Source organism: Talpa europaea (assembly GCF_964194135.1).
Source record: "Talpa europaea genome assembly, chromosome: 12".
Taxonomy (NCBI): domain Eukaryota; kingdom Metazoa; phylum Chordata; class Mammalia; order Eulipotyphla; family Talpidae; genus Talpa; species Talpa europaea.
In genome coordinates this window covers 3,073,141-3,095,337 of record NC_140079.1, presented here as the reverse complement: position 1 = coordinate 3,095,337, position 22,197 = coordinate 3,073,141, and the positions used below count along the sequence as shown (strand labels likewise).

The following is a 22,197-nucleotide window of genomic DNA, read 5'->3' as shown; positions in this document are numbered from 1 at the left end:
TTCACCTATATTCACCTATATTAATTCACCTATATTCACCTATATTAATTCACCTATATTCACCTATATTCACCTATATTAATATTCACCTATATTCCTGTGATGAGGATTAATCTAGAAGTAACATATTCTGGTTAACCAACTACTTGAATTATTAGGTGATTAGTGTGTTTCTTTATATTTCCTTTATAAATAATCAGGGTAGGTAGGTAGGTAGATGAAAGCTAGTGTTTGTCTTTTTTAAGACAGAATAATATGTATCTTTTATGGTTTTATTTCTACAACATACATATATACTAATAGGTACTGAGTATAGTTCACTGAATTGAATTATAATTATTGCCCAAATATATATAAAAAAAAGCTAAAGGGACATTGTTTACTTTTGATCTAAGGAATCAAATGTATCATTCCAAGATATCCACCTGAAGAATGCAAAAACACTAGTTCAAAGGGACCTATACTTTCCTTTGTTCATTGCAGCACCTTTAAAGTAGCCAAGTTATAGAAGCAACCTACCCGCCCAAGGACAAATGCGCGCATTAAGAAGATGTGGTAACATGTACACAAGGGGTGCTAGTCAGTTACAAAAGAAGATGAACCCTTGCTATTTGCAACAACATGGATGGAACTGGAGGGCTTTACGCTAAGGGAAATAAATTAGAAGAAGAAAGACAAGTACTGGATAATTTCACTTGCACATAGAAGACAGTAATGCAAAACAAAGGAATTGATAAAACTAAATCAAAAACAAACCTTAGGAATCTGACGATAGCACCAAGGATCTGAAGGCAGAGGGCAGGGTTGGGAAGTAGAGGGAGGATGAGGCCAGTGGACAATGGAGATCAATGGGTGCTTGGGTTGTGGGTATGTATTCAAATGCTCATTTGAAGAGGTGTGAACAGGTACCCCCAAATCAGTTATAAACCAATGTTGCCTCAATTAAAAAAAAAAAAAGATATAGACTGTTTCTCCCAAAGCCACACAAAACTCCGTGTTTATTAAGAGTAATAAATTATAAGAACTCACAATCTTAGGTGAGTCGAATCATATACACACTAATTCAGACACGAAGCAGATACAATTTCCTTCAGCTCGAGTTCATTTTAATTTTTTAAACCTTGGCTTCACCAGTTCTTATCTACAACCTTGGGGAAGTTACTGAATGCACCTCAATCTCAGCTGCCCTATTTTGAAAATGAAGATACACTTTCCTTCACGTTGTTTGTAAAGATTAGAAGTGACTTAAAGATCAGAGCTTTATGTATGGTGCCTTGGAAGCATTCCCCAAATAAATTTAAGATATTAATTTATATTATCTTTTAGCCAAAGAAGTTTTTTTAGAGTAAAACGAATCTATAGATGGGATGAAAATTCCAAGGTTATATAACTGAACCGGTATTGAGCTAATAATCTGTTCTTCCCATTCGGAAAGGCTTAAAACAATTCCGGGCTACTGCTTGCTTCTTTCACTTTCCATCATACGCCTTGATTCCCTAAGGAGAGAAATGCCTTGACGGCTGCAAAGAATGACATTTCCTCATGTCACATAGTGTTTTAGTAGCTGTACAAACATTAGGCAATTTTCTGTGTCAGAATTTTGCTAAATACTCTCCATTATTTGTAATAATATAAGTGGTTATCCCAGTTTTATAGAACTGAAACTAAGATTCTTAAGGTTGGGCAGCTTTTTCTGTCACAAGACCCAGCAAAAGGGGCATCAGAATCACCCAGAACCCTGGGGTGTGTGTCCTTGAGCTGTGAAGGGTTGTCTGGCACAGGGAGCCACCTGGCCATGCCACTGGAGACTTGGAAGCTTTTCACTGCAGAGACTATACCAGCACAAATCACAAATCACAGAGAACAAACATCTCCTGGGTTCTTTGTTGATTTGTTGAATATCATTCTGAGAAAAAAAAAAAAAGGCTGTTTTTAGTTTAAACTCTGTGGAGCCCATTTACAAGATACAAATGCCACCTAAAGCCAGACAGCAGAATTCTGCATCCTGAATAGCAGGCTTTGGGAAATTTTCATTTTCTTTTATTAAACACAAAGAAAGATATAAAATGTAATGGAGTATATTTTCAATGCATGCAGAACTTTCTCAGTGTGCCGCCGCCTGGTTCAACTCCTAGATTAAAGACGTTCTATTAGCTACACTTCAGACTGGAGTGCTGTGACATTTAGGAGTATCAGCCTCCCCTGGAAAGCTAGTGTGGCGATGACAGCACTGCCCCATCTTGCCGGTCTGTTTGTCAAGCTCCTGGCGCCGTGCACAGGCTCAGAAAGAGTGCACACCCGAAGGGAAAAGCCAAGTTCTCCAGTACTGAGAAGAAATAGCCCGAACTTTCCCCTTATTTCCCCCTCTTTCTCTTGTGTCCAATACAGAGGCGCTGAGAGGACCCGGAGCGATGCTGTTGACATAACCTGGACCGCAGCCCGGAACGCAGCCCCGAGCGCAGCCCTGCCTGCCTCGAGCTGTGTTAATTGGGCGAGGTCAGCCAGCTCTCTGCTGCAAACTCACTCTCCCCAGGGCCACAGCAGTTCCAGTGACTGATCCGCCACGTCTAAGGGCGCTCATTCTCGATGCTTGTTAGCGCCAGACCTTTTCTGCTACATGTAAGAAGAGCGTAAGAGAAAGCATTTCTATGCGGACCTCCAGGCCCAGGCAGCACAACTTAGGGGCTGCAGATCCCAGCAGCTGACTTGTCTTCTCCCCAGCAGACAGGGCACATTCTAATCACAGTCTCTTTGCTTATTACGTTATTATGTGTCCAGACATTTCTACCTAACAAGATGTTAAAAAAAAACAAAAACAAAAACAAAAAAACCCACATTTGAAAAGGCCATCTTAACTACACAAATGCAATCAGAAAGAGCACAGAGCTAGCTACAGAATCCTCATCTTCCCTTTCCCATTGGCGGTTTCATCTGAAAAACACAATAACATGAAGGCATCTTGGATGTCTACTGTGTTAGCTTGAGCAATCCATGCATGAATGTAGCTCTGCTCATGTCATGATGGAGCTCTGTAAATGCTGTTTCCCTTGAATCTTGTTCATTAGTTGTTGAAAGAAGAGGGTCCATAACATACACCTCTGTGTGATATTTAAGGAGAACCCCACATCTAAGACAAGGGGCTTCCATTCCAGTGGGACATTTTGCTGACTTCTCTGGTGAGACAATGCCCGCAGCGGAGGTGGCTGTTCTGCTTTCTTCACCATTAGCCAGATCTGGCTGCTTGAGCCTCAGAGACCGTGACCACCCCTGTGTCTTGAGCCTTGCTGGGATAGTAACTCAACAGCAGACTAGAGAAAGATAAGGCTGTGATATTTGATACTGCTTTGCCTTTTTAATAAGGTTCACATAGTAACACTTTCACAATGATGGGAAAGTCTGAATTGTTCCCTTAGTGCAAAAATGCTTCTTGCAGTTAAGCACTTAACAGCAGGCAGTGTCCTTTTGCAAAAAAGAAACGAAAAAGGTGAAACCATTTGGAGGATTAATTGGATAATGCATGACTCATTCCTATTACTCCCAGAAAAATAATAATAAAAAAAAATAGCAAACGGTGTGTAGTCTTACAACTTGCTAAGTTGAAACCTCTGAAAGAAAATGAACTGGATATTTGTTTAGGCAACATGTTAATTGCATTTTAAGTGAATCAGCCAATGAGCAGGTGGATGTGTATTTCTGCACACCCTGCTATTTATCATCGTTTGGTAAAGATTTTTTTTTCGACCTCTGCAAATGTCTTCAGCAGGAGGTAAAAATAATGACTGTGCCTCACGAACATTGAAGGAGACAGGAGCTGGGAAGCTGGAGCCCTTCTACTTTGCAACGTACTTTCCTGCGGTAGGTTAGATGGAGGATTAAGAATGCTATTCCTGATGGAAGGGCAGACGGCATTTGAGAAGAGCAGCCACAACGCAGGTAGGGAAAGAGTGAATGTCCTTTACAAAAACTAAAAGAGAACCAGACTCCATGGAGGAAGAAAGACAGACCAGGGAATATACCTGCTCTTCCTGATCCACCTATACCTTCTCCACAGAGCATTAGCTGCAAGTCCAGTGACTGGAAGTTCAGAAGTCTGGCAAAGGGCCATTGACACCAAAGAGGGCACAACTAGTCTAAGAAGACAGCTTCACGACGAGTGCTCAGATGATATGAGACTAGCGCACGTGATCACGCATTTTTTGGAGGGCATTTTAACAACAGTTATCAAAGCTATTCCGACTGATTCCTAAGGAAACGTTAGTGCAAAGATGATAATTTAGAATACACACACACGTCTATCTACTAATGTTCATTGCAAGGATATTGAAAATACCAATGAAATTTTATTAGTTTAAACATCAAACATCAGGTAGGGGTTAAGGTAATTATGTTATTCTAGAATAGTATGTAGTCCTTAAAATAAAATTGGAGATTAAACATTTTTGAGATGCAATGATATTTTCAATATATTGGTTATTATAAAAGACCTAATCCTTACTGCCCTAATGCGTATATTGTATATACTGCAAGGAATTAACTTGTTCTCTACTCATTTAGAACAGTTCTCACTATGTTCGGAAGCTCTGAAAAAAAAAATCACCACTCAAATCGTTATAGTGCTTAATTTCCTTGTAGAATTTTGGTTGAGAAAGGTCAGCTCTGTATACTACTTCCAGATCACATTTACATGAATCTGGAGACTAGCAATCTTTTATTGATTTATTAATCTCCTTCTGTCTTATAAGATAATTACAAGTATATACTTACTTATCTTGCATATACTTACATATGCACATACATATGTGTTTACATGCATATATGCATGCATGGATAGACAAATAAGATTGGAGACTCTGTTCCTCTTTTCTTGATATCATTGCTTTAGCCACACAAAAAGCGCATTCTTCATCATTAACGATATATATAGCCATAGTTTATTTTTCAATTTCCTCATAATTAATGTCAATTCTATTTCAATGATTGTATATATATATATATATATATATATAACAATTATTTCTTCTACCCCTTTGAGAGGAATAGGGGAAAAGTGTTAATAATTTTGATAGTGATTATATGGACAAATATAACAATTATATCATGATGGCTTATAGTATATGTGCATGATCCTCTCATACAAATCAAGATTTACACCAATTGTCACCTGAAAGATGTCAGTTTGTTAAATTTTCAAATCTAACAAATTTGAAAAATTTCGAGTGATTCTGACTAGACACTACATAGACGTAGCTTATCTCTCTGGGTTGAAAAAAAATTTTTCAAATGAATAAAAAGAGAAAAGAAATATAACCAGTGTTTTTTGCATGAATCTTTCATCAGTATTAGTCATCCTGTATTTTGTTTTCAAGTGGAAATGGACGAAATCTTAACTCTGAAATGAAGAAAATGTATGTTAAAAAAAACTCTTCAGAAAAGAAGGATGTGCATGTCATTCTAGGAGGTAAACAAACTATAGAGACTAGTGTTAAAGTTGTGTATATTTTTTAAGCATAGAATGATAACATAAAAAAAGGAAGACTTCCAGATAACTTCATGGAAATGTACAAGCAAGTTACATTCATGGGAAAAACAAAGCTTATGTATCTACCTGCACTATCAGACATATATTCTTCACTTAAATATTCATACTCCAGGGCTCTTGGAAGATTTACTTACGATAGCCTAAGGTACAGAACATCCCACCATCACCAACTAGTGAATGATAAGCCTAGTGCACAAGACAATGGGATACTAATGTAATGCAACATAATATAATAAATAATGTAATAGTGGTATAATAATTACTGACTCAGTATCATGGGTGAGTCACATAAACATTCTAATTGAAAGAAACCAGTCTCGAGAGATGACGTTTTTATGATTTCCTTTAAAATCACATCTGAAGAAGACAAAATTTAAGAACAGAAAGTAGATCTCTTGGGGAGGAATTTGAGGGACAGAGACATTGGGGAATATATTGTGGTTCTGAAAATAATTTTCTACGCGTTGATTATGATTGTGGTTACATGGCTCTGTTTTTTTCCCCCCAAAGTTCATCGAATTAGACAGAAAATTGCTAATGTTCATTATGTTTTAATGAAACTAATAAAAACAATCCATATTTAATAAGTGATATAAAATAAAGGGTACATGTACTAATGACTCAAACGTTAATTTTCCAGTTGAAAGTATTAATTAAAATTCCTAAATGAAGGTAATATTTCCTATTTATTTCTATATCTCGATAGTAAAATTTACATTATGATTAAATAACTATTTCGCTCTATTATTTTCTTGAAAATAATAAAGGATGATAATATTATCTTCTGAAAGATACAGAAATGAGCGATTTAAGATGGTTCGGGTTTATTGAACCAAATTTATGTGTAGGTAGGAGAAAATAATTAATTAACAGAATCTATGGAGAAGAGCAGCTTTGCATTTAATCCTATGTCAGAAGCCATGAGATCCAAAGATGCAAGGTCTGCCTCAGCTGTGGAGATGAAGCAAGGGAAATGGCATGTCAGAAATGACTGCTATGTAGTGGGATGGATTCCAGGAATTACATAAGAGAAGGCAGAAGGACTGCTGAACAGAGACTCCTGAGTAGGGAAGAATGAATCCTTTCTTACTAAGCAAAACAAAAGGTGAAAGGGATAAAGTGAAGTTGAGGTTAAAAAAAGATAACGTGATGCTTGAAATATTTACTGTGCAGCAGGCACTTTACATATATGATCTCATTGTATTCTTTCAACAACCATAGACATGTGTGGAGTTTTAAAAATGAGTAACTACTGTGAGACCTGGGTACATACCTTCTCCAAGGTCACCCTGACCCCAGTGCATAAGAGCAATACATTCCCTGTTGGATTAAATGTAAACTATCCTGAGTTGGGTTTCTGGGTTTCAAAGAGTGTGAAATAATGCATGCTTCTTCTCTACTCACATCCCAACAGTTTTACAATGAATATTGTAAAAAAAAAAAAAAAAGGAAGATACATGAAGAATCAGGGAGAAAATGACCTTGTCAGAGATCCTCATAAAGAAGAAATAGACCCAGGAATAGAATTTGTTTAGGTCAGGTATTGGCGTACCCTAGTCATGGATCAGATCTGAAGTTTGCTTGCTTCTTAATAAACTGTGGGCTAGAAATGGATATTTTTAAATAATTGAAAAAAATTCAAAGGATGAATGCAAAGTGTATGGGATACAAATGCCAGTGTCCACAAACACTTCATTGAAACGCAGGCACCTTCATTCACTTTGCAATGACTGGGGCTGCTTTTATGCGACAGAGGCAGAGTTGAGTAGCTTGACAAAGACTGCATGTCCCACAGAGCCAAAACTATTTTGTATTTGGATTTACAGACTTGTTGCTTGACCACTATTGAGAATTTATTCTGATGAAACTGTGCTTAGTTTATGAGTTAGTTACAAGATGAACAAACAATAGTCAGATCTCTCACACAAGAAAGCAGAGACCTGGACTCTGGCATTATTGCCTATTATTTTCTGGGCTGATAAATCTTCATTTAAAACCAGCATCTACTATTTTCTTGTTTTGGAATTTCTTTTTTGAATCAATGTGATTGCTGTCTGTTCTTCTTAAAGACCCTTTGTGCTACAGATTTACCTAGAACTTGGAGTAAAATAATACCAAATAATACTTCAAAATATTATAATCAGTTCAGGGTGCTTGGAAGCCCCATTTGTCATGGCAGACGCTAAGACTAGAGGGAATTTTGCTCCTTCGCCTTCCAACCTCCAGTCCGGCAGATTAGTGTAAGCAGAGCTCACACTCAACAGTCTGACCCCACTCAGCCTATCTCTTCATCGCTTTTCCTTATTGGGTCACTCACGGAGAATGTGTGGTTTCTTTGGTATGTCATAGCACATGAGGAGAAAGAAACATTACAACTTTCAGAAAATGCGAGGTCTTTTAATTTATAAGCTCATTAATTAACTCTAACTTGGCTGTACTTCATCACACTAATTTGACTAGTTGTCCAACTGCTTCGCCCAAACTACATGAAAATGGGAATTCACAGCAACACACCATAAAAACAATAGTTACTGCAAGTAATGTGACCGATAACCGAGGTGTAAGCAGCTTGTTCGCCGGCCTTTAGTTCTCATGCCCTTCTGTTTAGAGGAGATCACTCATAAGAGGGGATGATAGACTATGTTAAAGGAGTTTGAGAAAAATGGCCATATTCAACTAAAAGACAAACATAATTGAATACACTGGAACTGCTCTACGTAGAAATTTCAAAGAAATATACGAAGCAAAAGAGAAATTATTGCAACATTCTAAATCATTTCTCTTCTGCGGTGTCTAAATACTCTAAAACAACCCGGAGCTGAAGTGTTTGTTTTGTGATAATTAGCTTTCCAAGTGTAAATTTAGTCAGCTACAGTTAAAAACCTAATACTCCAAAACACGTTGAGCTCTCCTTTCTAGTGCTACGTAGAGAACACACTCTCACAAAGTGCAACTCAAGCAAGAAAATAATAAAGGCACACGTTTTAAAAGAAAGTAAAATGTATTTGTTGACAAACAAGTTTAGAAACTATCAAACAGCCAGTTCAAGTTCATGTTACAAATATTTCAGTAGAGAGCACAATTTAGGTTGAAATAGCCTTACTGTGTAATTAAAGGGTATAACCCTTGTATTCTTTTAGTCACATAGGAAAACATGCATAATAAAAAATAACATTTATTCTTCTATCATTATATTCAATGTACTTGTATTCTCACCTATCTGCTCTAGCTTCTATATATTAATAATTATTGAGGTAGAAACATGACTATGCATTCATTTATCTACTTGCTAAAAAGGAAAATTTCATAAACACTATTTAATATACTGTCTAGATACTTGGTTTTGGCAGCAATGAATGCTCAGTTCAGTTAACACCTTTGTCAAGTTAATAAAAATAATGAAATTACTTGTTCACTTAAGTAGAACAAACATGTTGACCTACACATACACAAAATAGGAATTTTCAATAACATTTCCGAATGATGTTGTGGGAAGATGATATGATATAGTCAAAGGATAATGGGGTTGGAATTACACAGTCTTCAGTCTGTCATTTGTTTATTAGATATAGGTCTTTAGACAAGTTTCTCTTTGAGTTTCAAAATTTCCATTTACAAAATAAACTTATAAAGCAGGGATAAAGATGAAATAAGATACTACATGGAAAATGTAAAATACTGTTTTACTTCCCTTTTCTTTATCCTAGTTAAAACTTAACAATAGAGTTCTTGGGTCCAAATAATGTAACTCAACTTACCTTGATACCAGACTTTTTTTTTAAGATTTATTTATTCATTTATACAAGAACTGGGGTATAGGCCAGATGCCTGGGAGGGTGAGAGGACTCACCAGAGACAGAGCAGGGAACAGAACAGGCAGACTGACGAAATACACTGCTGAGGGGAGCAGCGGCCTTGGCAGGAGAGGTCTGCTGCGCCATGTGGGACCCTCGCCAGCCGGCCGGGATTGAACTGGTGCTGCAGAGGCTGTGGACAGCTTCACAGCGCTGTGCTCAACCGCCTCTGCCACCAGGGGAGGCCCTGATACCAGATATTTTTGAGGAAGAAAAATCATAATGACAACTATGGTAAATTAATTGATTACAAAATTAATACTCTTCCTTTTGCAGAGTATTGATTGCAAAATGTAAATACTATTCCTTTTGCAGGGCTAAAATCTACATCTTTCCCAATCTCTTTGGGTCAGTTACCTCTAACAAATAAGAATGCACAGTCATATATTGCACGTATTGCAAGAAAAGTTGTGGAATTCACGAAGTTAATAAAGGGACATTTGGAAAGTGGATTCAATCCTTAGAGTATAATTACAAACAAACGAAGATCTATTGAGTAGCCAGAAAGTGCAAGAACGTTGAATCTTACCTGATTCAATACCCTGTGATCTGAAATCAAATAACAGAGGACTTAGGAAAACAGCTATGCTGTCAAATATTTTTGGGACAATGACTTTTTGTGATCTTGTACGAAAGTTAAATAGGAAGCCTTGATTTACATGCTATGCTGTCTTACTATTTTATAATTATGACAGAATTTTAAGTTGAGACCTAGATTTTATAATGTCAATTCATTTTTTAGGAAAAATACAAACAAAATATTGATTTCCTCTAAGCTAATGATTTTTGGTAGCAACTATCGTAGGAGAAACCATGCCCTGAAAATAGCTAAGACACCTGTGTCTGTCCCTTCACCGTCAGGCTCATGTTTCTGCTCATTGATCCGTTCTCTCAAGCCCTCAGATTCACATTTCCAAATGCCACTCACCTTCCAGGTACTTTGCTATCACTTTCTTGTCAACTAATCCAGCCAACTGGTAATTACTGCTAGATGTAATGATTTAAGGCATCACCTCTCTCATAAGCATTTGCATTTTAAAGCAGATTCCTGAAGACAAAGCTTCAAGACAAAATTGAATTCAATGTCTACTATCTCACCAGCCTTGAGCTAATTATTTCACATTATCTATCTCTTAATTCTCGCAATAATCCTGAGGTAGTTTTTATGATGCCCCCTTTACAGGTGAGATATGGTTTAATTTAACAAACATAGATGATGATAAATGCCAGAGGTTACTAGAGTCAGTGGCAAGTGTCAGAGCCCAGTCCACTTCCGTGTCCAGAGTCTGTATTCAAATCCCAAGTGAAATATTCAGTGGAATATAGAAAAAAATCAGCTCGTACTCCTCACTGCACTGTTTAAGAGGCCACCTATTTGCAACCTCTAGAAATTCATACTTATCTAGCATTTGGTTCCATAATGAGCTTCAGGCTGGCAAACCTGTTTATTACCTGCTAAAATTAGGTAATAAATTAAGTTGAGGTCAAAATTTCTCAATCTATAGAAAACACATTCTTTTATTTTTTTTCTTTAATAGCAAACATCTCAATCAGAGCATTACATCTCAGACACAAGGACTAAAGGCCTCCTTAGCTCCATTCCAACCAGTGATTCACAGAAGAGGCATCTCAGGCCAGGGGGAATGAATTGGATGCTCACACTTAGCATCAGGGCCAGGAGCAGGCTGTTAGTCCTCTAGCCACTTAAATATTTTTCCAAATGGAATAAATGATGTATTATAGTTTCTAGTGAGAAACTGTCAGAGGAACAAATGTCTATTGCTCATATGTTTGCTCTGTGTTCAGGAATCAGCTTTGTTATAGCTCATTATTTCATAAATTCAGCTATATTCTATGATAGCTCAAAACATATATGGAGCTATAAAACAAATTTAGTTTGTAAATCTTCATGTAATGTCCTGACTCCAGATTCTTCCGTGCTTCTATAAAAGCAATTATTACGGCTTTATTTGCCTTCAATTTGAGATCCAGTTTATATTTAGCAACAGTGTTCCCCATAGTAAAATGAGTCTCACCACAGTTTTGTGGTTGATGGAGTGCGGGTACAGAGACTCATTGCCTTGAAGAGCGCAGAAATTTTGAGGGATCTGGATCTGTGGTTTGAATTTGTAGGAACCAGGTATATCAACGACTGAGGATTTATTTTGCCTGGGGCTCAATGCCACATAATGCCACAAGATCACAAAGGCAAATCGATATTAGGCCAGCAGAACTGAGAATAAGCTAGGAGTGTAGGCAGTGGAATAAGGACAATGATGAAAGTTTTGGAAATAAATTCTTACATGTATGTCGTTTCTCTGGATGGGCGCGTTTAAGTACCCCAGAGTTTATCCTATTGAATGTTCTGGTTGTTAGGACATAGTTTGCACCTATTATACTCTTTTCCACCACAACTCAGGGCCCATTAGAATTCTCCAGAAATAATGAGATGACAAATAATGATTCTGGCTCCTTCTCCTGAGGAGAGACGCTCCTCTCCTTGACAAGCAGAGAACTCCTGGTGTTCCTGGAAGCTGCACTTAACTTCGAGGACTCCAGGACTTGAACCTTTGAGAACTAAAGCAGAACAGCCCTGATGAGTCGGAGACACTTTTGCATCTTAATCCTTAAAACCATTTAGAAGTAAAAAATGAAAACTAAGGATTTTATTAATTTTAACGTAGAGATGAGATCTGCTCAAACTGTGCCACTAAATGCAGATATTTATCAGTAATTGGAAGCAATTTAAACTAGTTGGTATCACAGAAACAAATTCTCATTTCTTTTTTCCCCCCACAGTGCTTGCTATTGAAAAGGAAATATTTGATGTTCACACTGTAAACACTCTCCCTGAGATCCCAGCCAATCTTCTAATTACTCCGCAGATTAACTCTGCTGATTATGCACAAAACTATCTTCTCCTACTATCTTCTCCTACAAAACTGTCTTCTCCTCCTACTAGGCCCCTTTCTCAGACTTCAGACTTACAGACCCAGCACTCTGTTATACCTACCACTTGGTTTCTACACAACTCAACTAATATTACTTGGTCCCAAATCAACTTTATTTCTTATTTGATTGGAAACAGAGCAGTAAATTTGAGTTCTGTTTATCCCTCAGATTGACTAATAAATGATCATTCAACTACCAAGGACAACCATATTCAAAATGATCAAAATGATTTTATATAGGCATTTTAAGGTCTTATATATCATTTTTAAATTAGAACTAAAATAACAAAAATTTGAAATGACAAGAAAATACATTTAAAATCCCTCCACTAATAATTTTAAAATGTCAATGAAACTGAAAAGGATGCAAATGCATCATGGAAAAAGCAAGGTAACTAGTGTATGCAAAATGACAGAAATAAATACAGACTCAATTCATTAGTTTAAATTCAACTCATTAAAGGCAACCACTTGGTGAATGAAAACAGAAGTACAATACTTGATATAGTAAACTTAGCATTATTGTCAAGAAGGTGGCAATTCCATTGTTCAAAAGTCTTGTTTGTATTCATGATATAAAGATTTCAGTATGGCTTTAACCAAAATGTACATCATATGGTATAAAATGTGTCAATTGGAATCCTGGTTTCATCATTTACTAAGAACTTAAGTATTTCATTTAATCTTTCTGAAGCTTAGATTCCTCATTAACATAGCAGAGATGACAATAATTTGTCACACCTAGATATTTAATAAGTATTACATGGCATAGGGGCCTCCCTATGGTGGTGCAGGGGTTGGGATGCAGCCTGTGAAGCTGTTCACAGCCTCTGCAGCACAAGTTTTATCACCTGGCCAGCCAGGGAGCTACCCACATGGCGCAGCAGACCTCTCCTGTCTCGCCAGCTGCTCCCCTCAGCAGTGTATTTCGGTCAGTCTGTGTGTTCTGTTCCCTACTCTGTCTCTGGTGAATCCTCTTACTCCCCACCTTTGGCCTATACCCCAGTTCTTGTATGCATACATAAATAAATCTTTAAAAAAGTATTACATGGCACAGTAAATGTAAAAATGTGATTGTCATATTGTAAAGTTGTCTATATATTGCTCCATAGACTGACATTTTGTACAAAAATTCTAAGTCCCGTTTCTATGGACGCATCTGAGATAAAGTTTTTGCACATAATGGGACCAACTGAAATATATTTAAAGCAAAACAGTAATTACTGACATTTATTAACCTCTTAACCAAAAATAAGTCTATATAGTTATATGCTTTATAAAGATTAATTTCTACATTTTCACAGAACTTTTCTTTATAGCATAATCCTGAATTTCAAAATTACTGAATTACTTTTTGGCAACTAAATTCATTTTGGCCAAATGTGCTAAAATATATATTTATTTCCTCGTAGATGGATAACTACTTAAGTATCCAATCTAGATGTTGTCATTCACATTGGCTACTGACAGGAATTAATATTGATCTCTTGGGAAGCAAATAGGGAAAGTTAGTACATAAGTTGATCTGAGCTTTTGCTTTTATTCTTAGGAAAAAATGTGCATTACACTTCCATTTGAGGTAATGAGAAAATGGATCTTTGGGGTATTTCTGAACATGACTTAATCTTCTCTGGTATCTAACCTGCTCATCAGTTCATACAGTTACTATTGAGTCATTGTGGCTGCTATCTTTTAAAATAGTAATATGTGAAGCTGATATCAGGTCACACAAATATATGTCATGAATATGGATTATGGTAACTAATAACAGGAGGCTGACAGAAACTGTCTAAAGCTCTGTACATCTCAACTATTAAAATCAGCAAATCTATTTAGCATGCATTTTATGAATACCTACTAAGAGTCATATACTGTGCCAAGCACTAGGAATAAATAGGAATATGACAAGTTTCATGCCCTTGAGGAAGATATAATTCTACCTGGGGAGGGGACAAACATATTAGTAAACATTTATTTCTAATACTTTAATCAAAATTATCCTAATAAGCCAGAACAATTAATTATGACTTGAAAGAAGGAAATAAAGTGGAGAACACAATAATCAGTTAAAATAGGTGTGTTTTGGGAGCTATATGACTGTTTGGATGAGACAGTAATTTGGATCTGAGATTTCTAGCATGTATCAGGTTTCTTTAAATTCCTTTTACAATATGAAATCTCATTGCAACAAAACTAAGTTGAGGTCATGTCTAGAAGATGCTTGAATAAGATCGAAGACCCAAGGTCTCTCATTAAACAGCTCTGGCTTATTTTTCTACAATTATCTTTGCTTTCCAGCAAGAATTTTGACTTGACTTTCCTGAGAATTTTTAAAGTTCTCCCTTTAATTAGTCAAGCAAGGCACTAGAATTAAATTACTACTTCTAAATACAATTTTGACTTCAACTAATATTCCAATCCTTGAGACTTAGATAATTCGGTTAAAATATAAAATATTTACATTTTATAAATATAAAATATAAAAGTACCAAAATACAAAAGTACCACATTTTATTATTATGTATTAATGTTCAAAAGCATATTTCATTTATCTAGGCTACTATTATTTTTGTTCACATCATTCTGAGAAAGAGGTAAGAAAACTTCTCTTACTACATAAACTGTTCTTGTTTATTATTTCTCTCTTAATATCTCTGATTGTTATTTATAGGCTAAACAGGTTTTATTTATTAATACATATTATGCATAGATCCACTCAACAAGTATTTCTCGGCTACTCTTCTGCTCAGACACTGTTTTAGGCATGGAATACAACACTGAACAAAAACTACAAGAATCCTGTCCTCATGGCATTAAGCTGAATAGGGTCAGGCAAGCAGTAGATTGAAGTTGGATTTACAGTAAGATAATAATTTTGCCAACTGACAATTCAATGAAGGAAAACAGGGATGATAAATTGAGACTGTATGCAAGAAAATGATCATCACCGGAGAGAAACATGAGAATAAAAGGAGAGTAAGAAGGGTGACAATGTAGAGGCATCAATCATTTGCACTCAGCAACAAAAACCAAACAACCCGGTAGACAAATGGGCAAAAGACCTAAAAAGACATTTCCACAGAAGACATTTAGATGACCTCCCTTCTTATATGGGAAACACAAATCAAAATCACCATAAGATAACCCACCACGCCTGCGAGAATGGCCCATATCTAATAAGAATGGAAAGAACAAATGTTGGTGAGGATGCAGAGAAAAAGGAACAACTGTCATTGGTGGTGGGAATATAATTTAGTGCAGCTTTTATGGAAAAAGGTATGCAGATACCCAAAAATAAAAAGGAAATACCATATGATTCAGCAATACCAACCAACCTGGAAACACTCATAGGAAAAGACTGATGCACTCCTATGTTCATAGCAGCATTATCCAAAAGATTCAAGACATGGAACCAACGTAAGTTCCCAACAGTAGGTGATGAGATAGAGGGACTGTGGAATGCATGTACTCAGTGGACTACTACTCAGCTATTAAAAAAAAAAAAGATGAAATGGGGTATTTTGAGACAAATTGATGCATCCTAAGGTGATGATGCTAAATGAAATAAGTCAGAAAGTAAAAGACAGATGGTTTCACTTATTTATGGACCATAAATAACCAACGAGCACAGACCGGCAAGGCACAAAAACAAAAAAAATCTTAGACTTTGTGAAAAATGCACTGCTTACTAGGAGGAATGAGGAGACAGGGAAGGGAGGAGGTAAGGCGTTGATAAGGGCATTTTGGAAGACAGAAGCATCTACACAGATGGCGATGTGCAAATGGACTCCCAAGTTATATAGATATGTAAATGAGTGACTAATAAAATTTGAGGAAAAAAATAAATAAAACAATCTTAAATCTTCTTTTTTAAGATTTATTTATTTATACAAGCACTGGGTACAGTCAGAAGCACGAGGGTGAGAGGATTCACCAGAGCCAGAGCGGGGAACAGAACAGGCAGACTGACGAAGTACACTGCTGAGGGGAGCAGCGGGCGGCAGGAGAGGTCTGCGCGCCATGTGGGACCCTCGCTGGTGGCTGGGGATTGAACCGGTGCTGCAGAGGTTGCGGGCAGCTTCGCAGCCCAGCGCTCAACCACTGCGCCACCAGGGGAGGCCCCAAATCTTAAATCTTTAAACAAAATGAGGTCTCTCTGCCCTTTCCTACAAAAAGGAATCAGTGATCATAGGTTTCAATGAGGTTACAAAGTTAATTCCTGTGTGAGCAGAAGATAGTGAACGCTTTTCAGAGAATGGAATGATTCTGTTGAGGGGATGGGGTGATTCTACGAGTGGTACTTGAGAGGCTGCAGTTATTGGTGATAACAGATCAAGGGGCCAAGGCTGGTTGTTAAACAAGGTCCTTCAGAATACAAAGCTGAAAGGAATGGAGAGGAGAGGCTGTTGTCTGAGACCAGCTGAAATCACCTAATATTGAGACTGGTGTTAGTGCTGGCCACACCTGACAGTGACCCAGGAGAGCAGACCTTCAGGGAGGAAGGGCGATGAGCTGGCAGTGTGCTAATGGCTTGGGGAAAAAGAAAACAAACAAAACAAAACAGAACAAAACAAAACAAAACAAACACTGTAGTAGTGTCTGCTGGCTTGAAATTCAAAACTGGGGGTAAGGAAGAGACAATGGGCAGTGAGGAGAAAGGAGGCTGGGTGCTCCAATGTTATTCTAACTTGGGAGAATAAACAACCATAACTCTAAAGAAGTCATGTCGTTAGTGGGGAGGCAAGTTTCGGTGAGGCAGGAATACAGAAGGAATGTTCAAAGATGCTGGAGATGCAGAGGATTTGGCTGATCAAGTGATGACTGCCCAACTGGTTTGCGTTAGACTTTGGCTTGGATACTGAGCTGTTCCTGTCATTTGGGGCCAAACATGGTCCCCTAAATCTTTACGGTGTTAGCTCTGGTGTTTGAGTGAATAATTTAGCATAAAACTGCAAAATGAGCATCTTGTCACATACACGCTCTCTTACAGGCCTAAAATATAGCATTGGTCTAATATTTCTTATAACATATAAATATACAAAAGCAATTACTTCTGCTCTTACTGATCTCAGCAATCACATTATTAATCAACTATTAATAAATATTCTTATCTCATGCTCTTCAAGTGCACAATTCATTACACTATTTTCTACCTATCAGAAATCTTAGAGAGCTTTCCACTGAGTAACTTGTTTACGTATAATCTTTTATGGTATGTCTCCCATTTCATTTTATTTACATCTCAACGACAGCCTGCAATACAGATTGTTTCTCAGAAAATCTTGCTTTTCCCCCCGAGGGACCAGTCCCATTGTGAATGCCTGTATCTGATGAGGAACATGCCTCTTCTGTGGAGCTCCCGGCTGCTTTCCTCCTTTTTTATCTTAATATCTAACAAATATTCCTCTGATATTGCTCTTCAAATTCAATCTGTATAACCACATACACATGCTATGACCTTTTCCTAAACCCAGTAAAATATTTTTGTGTTATCCATAAAAAAGTTGAAACACATTTATTTGAAGGGATCTAAATCATGACTCACACGCAGGTAAGATCAGATATATTTGCTGAGAAGTCCCAAGTCTCTCACAGGACTAGAATGACTGAATTGATACATAGAAATTAGGAGCGTACAGTCAGAAATTATTCCTAAGAGTGATTATCATTCAGATTTCAAAACTAAGCATTTTCCAAAATATTTTCCTGGGCCTCCCTGGTGGCCTAGGGGTTAAGTCCTAGAGCTATCACCACTGCCACCTGAGTGGCCTGAAGTCCATCCCTGGCCAGGGGTCTGACCCACAGGGCACAGCAGACCTCTCCTGTCTCCCCGCTGCTCCCCTCAGCAGTGGATTTCAGTGGATCTGCCTATTCTGCTCCCCACTCTGTCTCTGCTGAATCCTCTCACCCCCCCCAAACCTCTGACTACACCCTAGTTTGTCCATAAAATAAATAAATATTTAAAAAATTCCTATTGAAATGTTAGTTTACTTTTTCTTTCAACTAAAAAATAAAAGTTCAAAGGAAGGTGAGAGAAAGGTGAGAAACTAGGACAACTGATTGTTGTTCTTCTGTAACGTAGGGAAAGAATCGTCTATGGCAGAACCCAAGTGGGTCCCTTACTATACTGGCTATACAGCCTAGAGACAAATATGGTTTCACAATAAGCAAAGTAGAAATATTGATGAGCTCGCAGGACACTCATTTTGTATCAATTTTACCTCTAAGTCTTCCTTATTTCTCAGATAGAAACAGACCTCTCTCTCTTAATTTCTCTCTCTACTTGAGATCTCTCTCTAACCTACTTTCCAGATTGTATTACAGGAAAACTATACTGAGGTACAAAGAGCTCCTTATCTCAAATTATAGGACTCAAACAAAATTAGTGTAATTAGCTATGAGTTGACAAAAGGGAATATAATTAATCTGAATAGTTTACTGTTCTGTTACTTCAACCACCATCAAGTACTTACCTATTACCAGCACTTACACACACAACAATTCAAGTAGCCAAAAATAATAAATAAATTACTGTTTTCTTGGAAAATAAAAATAACTATTTCTTAGTTTTTCTCCAGCGTGACAAATAGCACCGTAAACTACCCAGCTCCCGGTTTATCTAAGGAAGCAAGTGGCCCACTGGCATTCAGTGAACTCAACCCTGACAAGCCAGATCATTTCGAGAAGTTTTCAGGTCTTAGCTTGTCTTTTCCCTGGTGCTGCAGGGAGCAGATTCCTCACTGGTGGCAGGAGGAAATCCAAGCACAGCGCCCACAGTCAGAATGGCGTTCAAGCCATCTCACCACAGGCGCTAATGCCCCTGTCCAGCAGGATTCAGCATACGTGATCTTCCATCATGCTCTGACACACGTCGAGAAATCCATGCATGTTTCACCTGGAATGTTCCCCCGCCAAAAGCATGAGCACAGAGTCAAAGACAGCAGCAGCAATAGAGAATGGACACTACCGTACCTGGTGAATGATGCGGAGGCGAGCACATCAGAACAACCCCCTGGCCTTCCCTCACAGAGACTGCGCTTCTCGTCCGGCCACTAAAATTTCCCAGATCTGTCAACACAACACAGCATTCAGATGCAAGGCAAATGGAGTTGAAAGAAGCACTACTTTTATAACTTTAACTTACTTTTCTCACATTATAAATTTCTTTTGTTTGTTAAGTGGTGATAGGAGGGCCTTTTAAAAATAAATTCATACCATCCAGTTTTAAACGCCATGCTTTTCCGATTATATGCACAGTCTTTGTTTCTATTCATAGTGCAAACTGTTGCCAGTGTAGGAATAAATTACACAATACAGTATTTAGCACATATTCAATAGTTCTTGAATTTCTTTACAATATTTTCTGCATGGTGATTCTCCTATTATTAATGAAAACAATTCATGCACAGTGAGAAGAGAAACAGAGGTGGTTTGGGGTACTAGTGTCCGACTACTGCCTCATCTGTCATGCTTGGGGGGGTGAAAAACAGGCACGGATTTGTTGTGTTACAGAGACTTATGCCTGAACAAAAAATGAATATTTAAAGTGTTTTTATTCTACAAATGTGGATGAGAAAGTCATGTTACTTTCATTTTATAGGAGCCGGGACTGGCCTGCGTGAGTTAATTATATCACTGTGCTTATGACTTTGGGAGGGTGGCAAACTTGGTTGGGTCCAGTCATCTTCCCTTAAATTACGTTGCACTTGTGCAAATTGAAAAGACTTCCCTAAAAACAACATAGCTTTAAAAAGTCAGCTATCATTGTTAACCAATCTACACCGTCCTGCACACCTACCCTGTGCCCTTTCTTGGGCCGGGTGATCAAAGGCATGATTTTCACATTAGTCTCTTCTAACTGGTAGCAGTTCCATATTTTTATAAATATGCATTAATCCAGAATTTTCAGTCTGTGAAATCAAGTTCTTATGGTGAGAAATTCTACCTGAAATTGTTCTGCCTTCCCTTCCATTATTTACTAAAAGAGGTTTCTTAAAATTAAAAAAAATATATATTTCATGGTAAAATTCCATGCTGCATAGTAATACAATGGACACTCTCCAGTGTAACGTCTGTTGACCTGACAATTGAATTGATGTCATCAAGGAAGTATTTTAAATAGATTGAAGATGAATGACTAACTTTTATATCCCACAAGGGATCCCAAAATTTACCTTTTTAAAGAGATTAACACAAATTTATTTATTTGCTAAATTCACAAGAAAATCTTAAATGCATTCAAAATAAATGATGAAAGCATACTTTCAAAGAGATAGAGAAGCCTTCATTATTGGAAAAAATGTTTACGATTTTACACAATTCTGTGTCATTGCAAAGAAAATGTTTTGCAAAGTAGCAAGACTAAATAGAAAATATTGTTCTACTTTGAGTTTTTTTAGTTTAAAAACATTAACTTCTAGCAAAAATCAAGTTTCATAATTTTCAAATATGTATGACTCATGGAATTTATAAATTCTAGAAAACCCTTTGGACATAATTTTTACTGAATTTTTAAATGTTTTCTGAAAAGTATATGCGTAGCTCATAATATAAGTACTACAAGCTTATTTTATGTTTATTATGACATTTTGAATCAACCTATTGTAGTTTTAAGAATAATTTAATAGGAAATGTTCTGAATTAATGCCTGTTTCTGAGAAATTGAAAGAATGGCCTAGAAATTAGATACAAAAAAGAAAATTATAGAATTATTATGACCTGAATTGTGTTTTGAAATCACAATGACCCAAAAGATAACACTTAGCTATAATTGTTTTATTTTGTGTCAACTGTTGAGACAGGTACAATCCAACACTTCCTCATGGAATTGTACCCATGGATTATTTCCAAGGAACTATAACACCAGAAGCACAAAGATAAATGGATTTCTTCCCAGTTGTGAATAGATAGCTTTTCTGTCCTACAAACAGAGAAATTCTAAAGAGAGTCCCCACTCTCATGGAGGGCATACTTTGCTCATTTACATCCTCCTTCAAGGGAAAAAAAGGGACACATTGTTTATAAAGTAAAAGTGGTAATTGTCAGACAAGGCTCTTGCTGGTCTGAGGTATGTTTTATGTGAAAAAATTCATGGTTGAATTGAGGATGGCAACTAGCTGAATAGTCTGAATGAAAGTTATTTATATTTCATTGTGCGCAGAAAGCATTAATTTCCTCGGAAGGACCCATCTGAAAACTCAGAAACCTTTCCGTGGACATGACTCCAAGTTTCAATGCTTACTGCATCATTTCAAAAAATTACACGTTCTATATATTGAAGAGAGAAATAAAAAAGAGCAACTTTTATGAATGAGGATTTGATTATTTTATTGCCACTTACATAAGGCAAATCTATCTATCTAGAAATGCTCTACTTTTGTCATTGAAGGAACAAATGAGTAAACAAATAGAAATAAAAATCTTAATACAAGTATTCCAAAATTCACGTTCAAATTGAGAACTACAGTGTCTCTCTCTGCACGTCCTACAAAGCTCATGGGCCCATAAGGAGCAGACGAGAAGTACCATGAACAGCCAGTAAAGCTGGTCAGAGGACTCAGGCCTTGTCTTTGCTCTGACCCTTTTTCTGTGTTAAGAAGCTCGTACAGAACTTAGTAATGAGCTGTCACTAGAATGGCAGCTTACAAAATCATCACACCTATTCATTCCAGATCAACCATGAGAAGAAGCAGGTGCATACTAAATGTGATGAGAGCCTAACACAACGGGATGTGCATGTCTGATGCGATTTAAAGAAATGGTGAAATAGAATACAGTCAATTGTTAATTCATTTAGCGAATATTTCTTCCATGCATACTGTACGTCAGACACTACACCAGGTGCTGGGGACAG

At 37.1% G+C, this 22,197-nt stretch overlaps 1 protein-coding gene across 3 annotated transcripts in view; it reads right to left on the bottom strand.

Moving 5' to 3' along the window:
* The window catches only part of CNTN5 (contactin 5), a gene marked incomplete at both ends in the record, with an annotated part of 519,573 nt that overhangs the window by 270,834 nt on the left and 226,542 nt on the right, over positions 1 to 22,197 (bottom strand). For 2 of the 3 annotated variants that reach the window (XM_084251216.1, XM_084251217.1), the window contains one exon: positions 19,317 to 19,412. The exons of the other annotated variant lie outside the window; for it this stretch is intronic. In XM_084251216.1, coding sequence (XP_084107342.1) covers positions 19,317 to 19,412 — 96 coding nt within the window. The remainder of the gene's footprint in view (positions 1 to 19,316; positions 19,413 to 22,197) is intronic. 3 annotated transcript variants of the gene reach the window in all.